This window comes from Gracilinanus agilis, chromosome 3, assembly GCF_016433145.1.
Source record: "Gracilinanus agilis isolate LMUSP501 chromosome 3, AgileGrace, whole genome shotgun sequence".
Taxonomy (NCBI): domain Eukaryota; kingdom Metazoa; phylum Chordata; class Mammalia; order Didelphimorphia; family Didelphidae; genus Gracilinanus; species Gracilinanus agilis.
The window spans coordinates 482,156,202-482,170,201 of NC_058132.1; the positions used below are offsets into that span (position 1 = coordinate 482,156,202).

General features: G+C 36.2%; 1 protein-coding gene across 1 annotated transcript in view; it reads left to right on the forward strand.

Annotated features, from left to right (window-relative positions):
* The window catches only part of OCA2 (OCA2 melanosomal transmembrane protein), a 236,259-nt gene that overhangs the window by 83,382 nt on the left and 138,877 nt on the right, over positions 1 to 14,000 (forward strand). Inside the window, exon 2 of the mRNA XM_044669289.1 lies at positions 11,532 to 11,630. Within this exon, the coding sequence (XP_044525224.1) occupies positions 11,532 to 11,630 (99 nt within the window). The remainder of the gene's footprint in view (positions 1 to 11,531; positions 11,631 to 14,000) is intronic.

The window sequence follows — 14,000 nt, forward strand, 5'->3', positions numbered from 1 at the left end:
CTGTCTTGCTTATTTCTTTTTATAAGCTTTTTCTCTGGAGATGGATGTATACAAGTCATTCTTCAAACAATATTAAACAATATTTCTGTCATAGATAATATTCTCTTGATTCTGCCCATCTCACTTTTCATAACTTCATGTAGGTCTTTCCATTAAAAAATTAACTTGTTTGTGATTTCTTATTGTAGAGCAGTGTTCAATCACAACCATATGCCACAACTTGTCTAGTCATTCTCCAATTAATGGACATACATTGTTATATTGAATCTCTGGGAGCTAGGAAGTCACTCCGTGATTGACAGGTGAATCAGCTGGATGTCGGAATGTTCCCAGTGAGGCATGCGGACTCAGGAGAGGGCACCTGGGAACCCTGGCAGAGGTTCTTGGGGTCTTTAACCTGTCCCTGAGGCTGGATATCAGGGGATCTTGGTCTTTGGGGAAATTTAGACTTGCAAACTCAACCCTGCAAGCTCCTCCTGTGTTTCCTGTATCGTCATCATTTAATCTAGGGTCTCCAATACCTCTATCCCATACCATTATCCTTCTTTGCCAAATATATTCAAAGTTTAAAGTACCTTCCTGAATTGGTTGTTCAAAACTTATTTGGGAAGGGAGTCATGCAGTCAGATTACCAACATTACCCAGCTGAAGAGCCCAATAATTAATATCAATTAACCCCAGGTGGGTCCTGAAGGGATATCATACATTAACCTAAAGGATCCTGCCTGGGCAACTGTTATATAGGAGGAGGGGTGTCATCCTACCCTCTCTCTGTACTCCATCTACATATACATCTATTAGATAGTAGTGGCTTCCCCTTTTATTTACACCCTTCAATTTTCAGTTCTTTGCCACCACAAAGAAAATTAGTATAAATATTTTAGAACATATAAATTATTTTCTTTTTTTCCCTGATCATTTCAGGAAATAATCCTGCTATTTGTATTGCTGGGTTAAAAGGTATATACAGTTTTATAACTCTTTGGGCATAATTCCAGATTGTTCTCCAAAATAGTTGGATCAGTATACAGTTCCACCAAAGGTATGTTAGAGCCCCTATTTTCTCACATCACCTCCAACACTTGTTATTTTGTCCTATTATTTTAGCCAGTTTAATAGATGTGAGATGATATCTTAGTTTTTGATTTGCATTTATCTAATAAATAATGATCTGGAGTAATTTTCATATACTTATATATCGTTTTAAATTTTTCATTCCAAAGTTCTCTGTTCAAACTTTCAGACATTTATCAGTGGGGAATGGCTCATATTCCTATAAATTTGACAAAATTCTCTATATAGTAATGATAGAAAGTAGGTGCTATTATTATTCCCAATTTATAGTTGAAGAAACTGAAGAAGAAAGAAATTAAGTTACCTAACCAGTGTCAGAAGTGTCTGAAGAAAGATTTAAACTCAAGTCTTCCTGACTTCAGAGATAGTCCCTGATCCACTCACCATCTAGCTGTCTAGTTACATCACCCTGCACAATTCTTATAGGAAGTCTTTTGGAATCTACTGACATCCAATGTATGCTTCTCCATTGCCTTTGGGTGACCTATAGCTTTAATTCTTCAGTTACTGTGATATTTTATAACTCATTTATTCATTGTGTTTTCCAGAAACAAATTAGGTCTTTTTTCTGGGGATTCACATTGCTAAGTGTGGAGTTTCCTCTCTTTTCATCTGGACATTTGGTAATGTTTTCTTTGCTCGTGGCAATCCATCAATAGCACGGGACAGATAATATGAAATTTCCTTTTGAAATTGCTGTCCAATAATCATTAGGTCCATTCTTAATTCATATGGGTCTTAATTCATATCGGTGAATTGGGCAGGGTTTATTTTCATGAATGCACTCAGCCAGCTGTTTATTTCATAAAAGCCAAGAGATTAGGGTTTTATTTCTGTATTTTAAAGAAGATCTAACTAGAAACAGTATTACTAGTGTAAAGATAACCCCAACTGTAAAGAAAAAAGGGCCAGATACTTGCTCTGAGAATTAATTCTGATTTTATTTTGCATAAATATGTACATTGAGTTTTGTCTCTAATGGCTGTTAGGAGCAAATAAGGTATGATAAATGGTCCAGGATTTGCAATTTCATTCTTTCCCTTTTCTGCCTCTAAGTGTGACCTTTTCAGACCTCTGATTCTCAGGAAGGACGGTGATGATGGAAATCTATTGGTACTTGTCAAACTAGACTAAGTTTCATAAACTTTGTAAAACATAACCTCTGACTTTAGGGAAATGTTCCTGATGAAACATTCTGTATATCTAGAGAATTCTTACAATATGTTACTTTGACAAATGTAAACAAAAGATGAAGTGCAAATTATGTGGGAGATAAACTTTCTTTTAAAATACTTGTGCTGGTGAGCACAGAATAGTATACTTGTCAGATCTATGGGAAAGGAAAGATTTTAAGACCAAGCAAGAGTTAGAAAAAATCACAAAATATAAAATAAATAATTTTGACTACATCAAACTAAAAAGGTTTTGTACAGACAAAACCAATGCTACCAAAATTAGAAGGGAAGCAACAAATTGGGAAAAAATCTTTATAACAAAAAACTCAGACAAAGGTCTAATTACTCAAATAAAGAAGGAGCTAAATCAATTGTATAAAAAAATCAAGCCATCCCCCAGTCAATAAATGGGCAAGAGACATGAATACGCAATTTTCAGATTAAAAATCAAAACTATCAATAAGCACATGAGAAAGTGTTCTAAATCTCTAATAATTAGAGAAATGCAAATCAAAACAACTTTGAGGTATCACCTCACACCTAGCAGATTGGCTAAAATAACAACAGGGGAGAGTAATGAATGTTGGAGGAGATGTGGCAAAATTGGAACATTAATGCACTGCTGGTGGAGTTGTGAACTGATCCAATTTGGAACTGTGCTCAAAGGGCTTTAAAAGACTATCTGCCTTTTTTTTTTATAATTTTTTTTAATTTTTAACCCTTGTACTTTGGTGTATTGTCTCATAGGTGGAAGATTGGCAAGGATGGGCAATGGGGGTCAAGTGACTTGCCCAGGGTCACACAACTGGGAAGTGGCTGAGGCCGGGTTTGAACCTAGGACCTCCTGTCTCTAGGCCTGACTCTCACTCCACTGAGCTACCCAGCTACCCCCAAGACTATCTGCCTTTTGATCCAGCCATAACACTGATTGGATTATACCCCAAAGAGATAATAAGGAAAAAAACTTGCACAAAAATATTTATAGCTGTGCTCTTTGTGGTGGCAAAAAATTGGAAAATGAGAGAATGTCCTTCGATTGGAAAATGGCTGAAGAAATTGTGGTAACTGTTGTGATAGAATACTATTGTGCTCAAAGGAATAAAGAACTGCAGGAATTCCAAGTGAACTGGAATGACCTACAGGAATTGATGCAGAATGAAAGGAGCAGATCCAGGAGAACATTGTACACAGAGACTGATACACTGTGGTAAAATTGAACATAACGGACTTCTCTACTAGCAGCAATGTAAGGATCCAGAGCAAGGCTGAGGGACTTATGAGAAAGAAAACTAACTACATTCATAGGAAGAACTGTGGGAGGAGAAACACAGAAGAAAAACAACTGCTTGAACACATGGGCTGATGGGGATATTATTGGGGATGTAGACACTAAACCATAACTCTAGTTCAACTATCAATAATATAGAATTAGGTCTTGATCAATGATACATGTAAAACCCAGTGGAATTGAGCATCAGCCAAGGGAGGTTTGGGGGAGAGGGAAAGAACATCATATATGTAAGTATGGGAAAATATTCAAAATAAAAAAAATAAAATACTTGTGTTGAGAAATGGAAGTAAAAAGATACTTGAAAATTTAAAATTTGTACTTTATGAAAGCTAGAATATCAAGAGAGAAGTTGAAGATTTAAAATTCTAGATACATCAGATTATGCTCATACCTTCTGTCTGGACATATACCATTTTATCTTTCAAACTGAAAGAACATTTAAAATGATCTTTATTTTATTTCTTCTTTTAAAATGGCAAGGATATACTTTTCCCCTCTGTGAGATGTTCCTATATTCTGTAACAACCTAAAGTTATGTTTTAAGACACTTATATAGTGAGCTCTCAGTTGTCTGAAGGTGAATAAAATGAATTGTTGCTTGTGTCAAATGTGTTTTCAACTTTCTGTGAAGTTGAAACTTGCTTTACTCAAAGTCTGGATTGAAATTTTCCTTTGCACTCTTGTAGGCAGCTTGAAACCAACTAGCTACAATGTGGATTGATTGACAGGAATTAAATGACAGGAATACTGGTTCCAGATTCAAAGAGACTGGTTTTAAATCTCTTCTCTGACATTTACTATCTTATTACCTTGTGCAAGTTGTTTAACTTCCCTGGGCCTTAGTTTCTTTATCTGTAAAAAGGAATTGTACTATATGGCCTCTGTCTCTATATCTATGATCACATAGCTTCCTGTTTTTTTAATGAAGTTGTGAGTCATAAAAACAGATAATTTAGAGAAAGTGCAATTAATTCTGCTTAAAATACTATCTAATTGAGCTGAGCTTCTAGGAGGTGTTGAATAAGTACTTAAAAAACTAACAATATTCAGAGGTGGTGCTTTCTATTACTAACAAGAAAGTACTCTGAAATTGTATTCTTTCCATGCCCTGCCTCAGAGTGCCATCTTTTTCTACTCCTGATTATTATTATTTTTTTTACTAACTTTTCCTATCTTGCCATGTAGTGGCTACAAACATATTCTATCTCACTACTGATACACACACATACGTATACACATACACAGACACTAATGTGCCTGTGTATGTGTGTGTGCATGTGTGTATGTGCATGTATGCATGTAGCATTGGTGTACTTCATTTCTTACCTGAGTTGGTTTACTTCTTAGGCAGCCTGGAAGCCCTTTATTCTTAGCAGTTCACCAAGTTCATGCAAGATTTAGAACAGACACCTTGCTGACATTAGCACTACTGTAGCCCAGAATTCCTGAGCACATCTAGTCTATCAGCTTTAGTATCCCTGTCAACAGAGATTATTGGAGTGTACCATCATGCCTATTAAGTCTCTGATTTTCAGGAAGGTAGGAGATGATGAAATCATTTCGGCCCTATCAAGGAAGCAAGATGTAGAAAGTAAAATCTTTTATACTCATTATTTTGAAATTATTGTGAATTGAAGAAAACTGAGGTCTATGGATAGACATACACACCAAATTTAAGGAACTGATTCAGGAACAACCAACAATCTTCTGTCATTCTTACTTTTGCTACTCTCCATTCACTGGGATAATTAAAACTGGACACCTTCATGCACCTGGATTTTCTAGACTGAAATGTGTATGTATTAGCTGTCATATACATAATAATGATTTTTGGAAGAGCACAGAAATGTGACCTTTACAACATTTCAAATTATGATAAAATTTCTTTGAAGAAGTGGGTATTTAATAGTGTTTCTTTCTGTGTATTGCTATGCATAGTCAGCTGAGAGAGCACAGTAATTAATGCAAGACAGCACAATGCTCCAGGACCTGCTTTGCCCCAGTGCTGTCCATGGTTCCGTATTTTTAACTATAAAAAACCTACCTCTGCTTAGGCAACATAAATGAGCTTGAGATAGAAAAGAAATGCTTCTCTACTGGAAAAAAAGAGAGGAGGGAAAGGGAGTGAGAAAGAGAAGGTGAGGGGGAGGAGAGAGAGAAACAGAGATGGAGGAGGAGGATGATGAAAAGGAAGGAAAGAAGGAAAGAGACTTCTTTCCCCCCAAATACCTACTCACCATGGCAAACATTCTTTAATGTTCAGTATAATTTGTTTGGATCAGATATTATTCTATTTTTGTTTTTCATAGAGAGCATGTGTTTTTTTGGATCATAGAGGTAATTATATTTAGAGGAAATTATATATTTGGGTTGAATTTATTAAAATGAAATTTACTCAAAGAGATCAAAGTTACTATAAAAGGGACTTCTTGTACAAAGAAATAGCATCTCTTTTTTTGTGGTGGCAAAGAACTGGAAACTGAAGGGATGTCCATTATTTGAGGAATGATTGAACAAGTTGTGATATACTGTTGGGCTATAAGAAATAATGAACAGGATGATCATTAGAAAAAAATGGAAAGATATGTGAAGTGAACAGAATCAGGAGAATGTTATATGCAATAACAGCAATAAAGTATGATGATCAACTCTGAATAACTTAACTACTATTGGTAATGCATCATTTCTTGGTCAGGAGGTTGGTTGAATACTTCATTATATCAGGATAATCCACTCAAAATGTAGCATTATGCATTATTTTTGGATATGGCCAGTGTTAGCATTCGTGTGTTTTGGTTGTTTATTTCTTTCCTTATTTTTGGTAGGAGAGAGTGAAAAAAGGTCATTAGCTGAAAAAACAAACACACCACCTTTACGCCTTATTTGCTCTAATGGCTTCTGCTTCCACACATGAAATCCTTTGCTAATCTCCTGCATATCATCTTGCACAATGTTTGTTTTGATTGAAGAGCTTCTAGACATTTCTATTTGGTTTTCCTTTTTCATTATTCAATCTAGTGTCCTTTTAGATCCTAGCTGGGGATTTTGTGGAAGAGTTGGCTTCCTTCAGCATCTTTCATGTCACCTTTGTTAATGGTCTCTTCCTTTTGCCTTCCTTTATGGTTTATTTGATTTGTCCATGCACATGTGGCACCATTTCAGTAGAGTGTTAACTTCTTGAAAGCAGGGATTATTTTCATTTTGTTTTTGTATCTCCACCACCTAACACAGTGCTATAAAACTTTGTAAGTACTTTAAAAAAGGCATTTAAATTGAATTTGAAAATTCCTATTTTGTAAGATGAAGATGAGAAATAAAATATAGAAATAAGATTTAGAAAATTATTCTATTTCATTTGAAAAAATGAACTGAATAAATTCTAAAAAGTAAAATTTTATTCAAGGGTAAAGTCCAATATTTGAAGAGTGGTTTAAATTTCCCTGAGAAAGGTAGCATATTGGTTTAAAAATGACTTTTTGCTTATTATTATTGATGCCATAAGCCTTGGGGTCAAAATAAAAGGTATAAAATTTTTTTAAATCTTATTTTTCTTCATATGGCTTTAAAATTGGTAACCTTAAACTTGTTGCAAAGCTTTGCAACTAACATTTCATTAATTAAATTAATGTTTAATGCCACTATGAAAACTGGTAACTTTGCAGTACATTTTAAAAAGCCCTTTAAAAAACCCACTCAATGGGCAACTTATGTGACATATTTGGCATCTTCTATTTTGTCTTTTAACTGAAGCAGCTAATTGGTTCCTCTTTTATGTTATTTTTTTAACATGGCCATAATGTGACCTTAAGAAGCAGAAATTTATATCTTAAAAAGGCCCAACAGAGAATGAATATTTCTTTTGATTAAAAGTCCTACATAGAATAGCAGGGGTTGTTAGAAATCTGTTAATGTTAAATGATCCTAAAATCATGTGTCCCTATGATACTTTTGTGCTTATGATGATTTATGCTTTGAGAATCAAATCTCATTTATACCTATCTAGGGATCACATTCCTTCACCCTTTTAAATATTCCAAGCTTCTGAAAATTCACTCCTTATAACTTTTTTTAAAAATAATTTTTATTTTTTAGAAAAGTTATCATGGTTACATGATTCATGTTCTTACTTTCCCCTTTACCCCACGACCTCCTGCCCCCTACCCCCATAGCTGATGCACATTTCCCCTGGTTTTAACATGTGTCATCAATCAAGACTTATTTCCAAATTGTTGATAGTTGCATTGGTGTGGTAGTTTTGGGTCTACATCCCCAATCATGTCTGCCTCAACCCATGTGTTCAAGCAGTTGCTTTTCTTCTGTGTTACCTCTCCTGTAGTTCTTCCTCTGAATGTAGGTAGGGTTCTTTTCCATAAGTCCTTCAGAATAGTTATGGATCATTGCACTGCTTCTAGTACAGAAGTCCATTACATTCCATTTTACCACAGTGTATTGGTCTCTGTGTACAATGTTCTTTTGGCTCAGCTCCTTTCACTCTGCATCAATTCCTGGAGGTCTTTCCAGTTCAAATGGAATTCCTCCAGTTTATTATTTCTTTTAGCCCAATAATATTCTATCACCAGCTTATACCACAGTTTGTTCAGCCATTCAACAATGGAAGGGCATACCCTCACTTGCCAGTTTTGCCACCACAAAAATTGTGGCTATAAATATTTTCATACAAATCTGTTTATTTATGATCTCTTTGGGGTACAGACCCAACAATGGTATGGTTGGATCAAAGGGCAGCCAATCTTTTATAGCCCTATGAGCGTAGTTCCAAATTGCCATCCAGAATGGTTGGATCAGTTCACAACTCCACCAGGAATACATTAATGTCCCAATTTTTCCACATCCCCTCCAACATTCATTACTCTTCCCCTACTATCATTTAGCTAATCTGCTAGGTGTGAGGTGATTCCTCAGTGTTGTTTTAATTTGCATTTCTGTAATTATTAGAGATTTAGAGCACTTTCTCATGTGCTTATTGATAATTTTGATTTCTTTACCTGAAAATTGCCTATTCATGTCTCTTGCCCATTTATCAATTGGGGAATGGCTTTATTTTTTATACAATTGACTTAACTCCTTGTATATTTGAGTAATTAGACCCATCAGCGTTTTTTGTTATAAAGATTTTTTCCCAATTTGTTGTTTCCCTTCTGATTTTGGTTGCATTGTTTTTGTTCGTACAAAAGCTTTTTAATTTAGTATGATCAATCATCTCTTTCACATTCAGAGTTATAATTATCAGTTGTGTATTCCCCAACATTTTGGTATCCTCTCTTAGTTCTACCCCTTCTTCTTAGGCTATTTCCTTTTAAACCAGAGATTTGTTTCAAACCAGTAACCCTTGTCCCCTCCCTTGATTTATTATCCTTTCTACCCCCTCCCTTATTATTCCTCTCTTTTTATTCTTAATGCCTAATGAATTCCCTTTCCCTTCTCTTCCCCTCCCTTTTTTGACCTCCCCACTCCTCTGCTCCCCTTGGTTTATCCCTTCTGACTTTCTCAGTAGGGTTAGATAGAGTTCTATATCTCAATGGATATAGCTACTCTTCCCTTTCAGGGTTAATTCCACTGAGAGTAAGGTTTAAATATTATCTCTTAATGCTCTCTTCCTCTCCTTCTTATAATAGTATTCATCCCCTCCCCTTCCCATGCCCTCTTTGTAAGAAAATATCCTATTCTTCTTATTCATTCAAGTTTCTCTTGGTGTTCTCTACTATTCACCCCTCTCTTTCCCACCCACCCACTTATCAACTTAGACCATATAGTACTCCAACCTCTCCCTGTAAATAATTCTTCTAATTACTATAATAGTGGATACTATAATAGTGAATAGAATTCACTACAGAGAATTACACATTACATTTCTCCATATAGAAATACAAATAATTAGATCTTATTGAAGTCCTTAAAGAGGCAAATTTAAAAATAAGAGTTTTCTTTCATTCCCCTCTGTTTCTTATTTACCTTTTCATGTTTCTCTTGGTTTTTGTGGTTGGATATTGAACTTTCCATTTAGTCCTGGTCGTTTTTGTGCAAATACTTGGAAATCTTCTATCTTGTTGAATGCCCATCCTTTCCCCTGGAAGTATATAGTCAGTTTTGATGGGTAGGTGATCCTTGGTTGTAGACCCAGTTCTCTTCCCTTTCTGAATATCATATTCCAAGCCTTGCAGTCTTGTAGTGTGGAGGCTACCAGATCCTGTGTGATCCTGATTGGTGCTCCTTGATATCTGAATTGTCTCTTTCTGGCTTCTCTTAAAATTTTTTTCTTTTACTTGGAAGCTCTTGAATTTGGCTATTATATTCCTGCGGGTTTTCTTTTCAGGGTTTAGTGTAGAGGGCGATCTATTGATCCTTTCAACGTCTATATTGCCCTCTTGTTGTAGAACTTCAGGGCAATTTTGCTGAATAATTTCCTTTAGTATGGAGTCCAAATTTCTATTAATTTCTGCTTTTTCAGGTAGACCAATGATTCTCAAATTGTTTCTTCTAGACCTGTTTTCTTGATCTGTTAATTTCTCAGTGGGATATTTCATGTTTCCTTCTATTTTATCAGTCTTTTGACTTTGCTTTATTTGTCCTTGTTGTCTTGAGAGATCATTGGCTTCTACTTGCCCAATTCTTGTCTTTAGATACTGGTTTTCTGCTATATTCTTTTGATTTTCCTTTTTGATTTGGTCTATCCTGTTTTCCAGCTGTTTGATTTTGGTCTCCAATTTGTTTATTGATTCTTTTGATTTGGGGGCATCTTTTTCTAATTACCCAATTCTAGCCTTTAGAGACTGGTTTTCAGCTATAATCTTTTGGTTTTCCTTTTGAATCTGGTCTGTTTGGTTCTTCAAGGTTTCTAGCTGGTCATTTCTGGTCTTCAATTTGCTTATCAATTCATTTGATTTCTGAGCCTCACTTTCTAATTGTGAAATTCTCTGCCTTTTAAATTGTTATTTTCTTGTCAGTTCTCTACCACCTTTCTCATAATCTCAGATTTGAACTCTTCAATAGCTTGTGACCAGTTTTCATTTTTTGGGGAAGGTTTGGATATGATTACTTGTTTGTTCTCCTCTGCTGTTTGCTCTGTTGTCTGGATTTTTTCTGTGTAAAAGTTGTCCAGTGTTAAAGATTTCTTCTTGATCTTTCTCTTCTGGGGTTCTTATCTCTGGCTTGCCATTGTGAGCTGTGTGCCCTCTCAGCTTTATCCTCATGCCCAGGGTCTGTCTGCTCTCTTTAGTCTCCTGAGGTCTCAGGTCTAGTTGTCCTCAAGGTCAAGACTCCTGGTAGTCCCCTTGATTGTTCCTCTGCCCAAAGCTCCTTTAACAGTCTCAGGGTGCTGATTCCACAGTCATACACCTGTCTGCACTGGGTCCCCACCCACGGTCTGCACCTGCGCTCAAGATCCGTGTCTGCAGCTGCAACCATGCCTGTGCTCAGAGTCTGTGTTCAAAGTCCGCACGTTCTTTAGCCTCTTGGTGTCTTAAGTCTTGCTGCTCTCAGGAACAGGCCCTGGTGACCCCAGGTGACTGCCAAGGACTTAATGGATGCCCCAAATTTGCTCTAACTCTTATGCGCTGGCTTTGGCACTGTAGGTGGTGTGTGTGGGGGAGGGGGTTGCTCAGCTCGCGTTTTAGTGAGAGCTATTTCACCCCCTTATAGCATGGAAATGCCCGATCCCACGTACTTTCAATGCTGTGCCCTGTTGTGGGGTCCCTTCATTCATCTGGATTTATTTTTATGTCTTCTTGAGGAGTCCTATATGTGTGGGTTAGGAGAGGTCAAATAGCTGCTTTTTACTCTGCTGCCATCTTAACCCGGAAGCCTCCTTATAACTTTTAATGAAAGTTAAAATGTAAAATGTAAAAATAGAAAGTGTAAAAGTGTGTGTTGAGCACATTCTCCTGTTAATCTGACTCTCAGTTAGGAATAGATTAATTTTCTTTTATATTGGCAATTAGTTGCTCTACCTTTTTTTATTTTTTCTTTTTTAGGTCCCACTTTCCTTCATCTAAATTCTTCAGTTCTAGATCTAAGGATAGCTGCTTTACTGAAAAGACTCCTTTGCTGAAGACTTCCTCAGAAGGAAATGGGTAAGGGTTTTCTTTTCTTAATACATATTTAGTTCTTCTTTGAATTCATTAAACATTTATTAACTACCTACTATATGGTAAATTACAATGGGCCAAGCACTGTTCTAGGGACACTGAAAACAGAAATGAGAGTCCCTTTCTTTGAGCTAACATTCTACTTTGAGGATATAATATACACATTCATATAAATTATGGACAAAATAACATAAAGTAATTTTGAGAAGTAATAATGACTAGAATATAGTAGGCACTTAATAAATGCATATTGACTGCTGAAATGGAGAATAAGCCTTGGAGTCAGATAGACCTGAGTAGAAGTCATGTCCCTGACAAATGCTCTGTGACCCTAGGAAAGTCATTAAACCTTTCAGTGTCCCCAAGTGACTATAATATTAAGTTGCCAAGGAGTTGGAGAGGATTAATGATCTACATCTACATCAGTCTTCAGACCAACCATTCCCTGCGTAGATGAAATCACAGGTTGATCTAGGTCCTAACCCTCCTCTCCCCAAAGAAACAAACAAAAGATAGCATTTTCAAAAGGGAAGACCCTGTAGAAAAAAGCACTGAGATGAAGAATATTTAGTCCTAGGTTTTGATCTATTGGCTATTTCACTATCAGTATGATTTTGGGCATGTCAAGTAACCAATCTGAATTTTTTCCTTATCTCTTAAATGAAGGGTTTAAACGTGATGGGCTCTAACATTCTTAGTCTATAATCTTGTCAGTCAGCTAAGTGCTAGGCTTGGATGCAGAAAGACCTGAATTTAAATCAGCCTATGACATTTACTAGCTATGTGATGCTCCTGGGCAAGTTGATTCGCCACTGTTGACTTTAGTATTCTTATCTGTATAATGGGGATAATAGCAACACCTGTTCCCAGGGTTTTGTGAGGATCAAATGAGATAATAGTTGTAAAGTGATTAATACAATGCTTAGCACATGGTAAGCACTATACAAATTTTATTTATTATTATGATTACCTCACTTATGAATAGAATTCCACCTTCCACATCCCTTTGAAACTTATGCATTAGAGCAGGAATTTCTAACCTGGAATCCACAAATCTAGAAAGGGGAGATCTCAGGGGCCCCATTAACATAGATGGGTAAAATTACATATTTACTTTCACTAACCTTTACCTGAAACATATAACTTTCTTTTTTTCCCCCTAACATTTACTTTTGTCTTAGAATCAATACCTTTTATTGGTTCCAAGGCAGAAGAGTGGCTAAGGGGTAGGCAATGGGGGGTGGTGTGCCATGGGTCACAAAGCTAGGCAGTATCTGAAGTCAGATTTGAGCCCAGTTGTCCCTGGACCTGGCTTTCAATACACTGAGCAACCCAGCTGCCTCCAATTTCTTTCAATTATTAAAAAATATTCTGAGAAGTCTATATATTTTGCTAGACTGACAAGGACCAGTGAAACAAGAAAGTTAAAAAAACCCCATGCTTTAAAGTAAAAATCTTCTAAGGGCATATTCAAAGAATTAATATATTTCAAAGTTTCTGTGCAGCACGGCAGAAAATCTTTCATAGTCTGCTTCTTATCTGCTTGTGGTTTCCTTCTACCACAGCTATGAAAGTGGTTTTTGCCTTGTACATTGGTTGTTTATTGATTAGTTGAATAGTCTTGCCATTTCTTCTAGCTTCACATTAGCTAGCTTTTCATATTTATCAGTCCATGGACAGAAATAGAAAGCAAAGGATTACGGTCACATTGGGCCTGGAGTTAAGTTTTGTGACTCTAGACAAGTCAATTACCCATTCTAAGCCTCAGTTTCCTCAACTGTAAAATGAAGATAATAATAGTACTTACCTTGCAAGGTTGTTGTGCCGATCAACTGATATAGTAATTCTAAAGTGCTTAGCACAGTTTCTTGCACAGAGTAGATATTAGATGAATGTTTATTCCCTTCCTCCTTCCCTCTTCATCTCTGCCAACATTATAAATTCATGTGACTACACTGAATATTTTTCTCAGAAACTTTTTTTCCCTACTTGACCACCTTTCTCATTCTCTTTTATTTTTAGAAAGAATGATTCCCCTCCCTCCAACTCTGAGAATCAATATCATTTAAAATGTTTCAATTTACTCATTATAGTCTTCTTATTTCAGTACCACAGCTATAAATCGCGGGATTCCATACTTGCCTCTTTGAAAGAGCCTGGGTAGTTGGGTGGTATAGTGGATAAAGTGTCCAAGGACTGAAGTCAGGAAGATTCATCTTTCTGATTTAAAATCTGACCTCTGACACTTATTAGCTGTGCAACCCTGGGCAAGTCACTTGACTCTGTTGACCTCAGTTTCCTTATCTGTAAAATCAACTGGAGAAGGAAATGGAAAACAACTCTAGAATCTTTGCC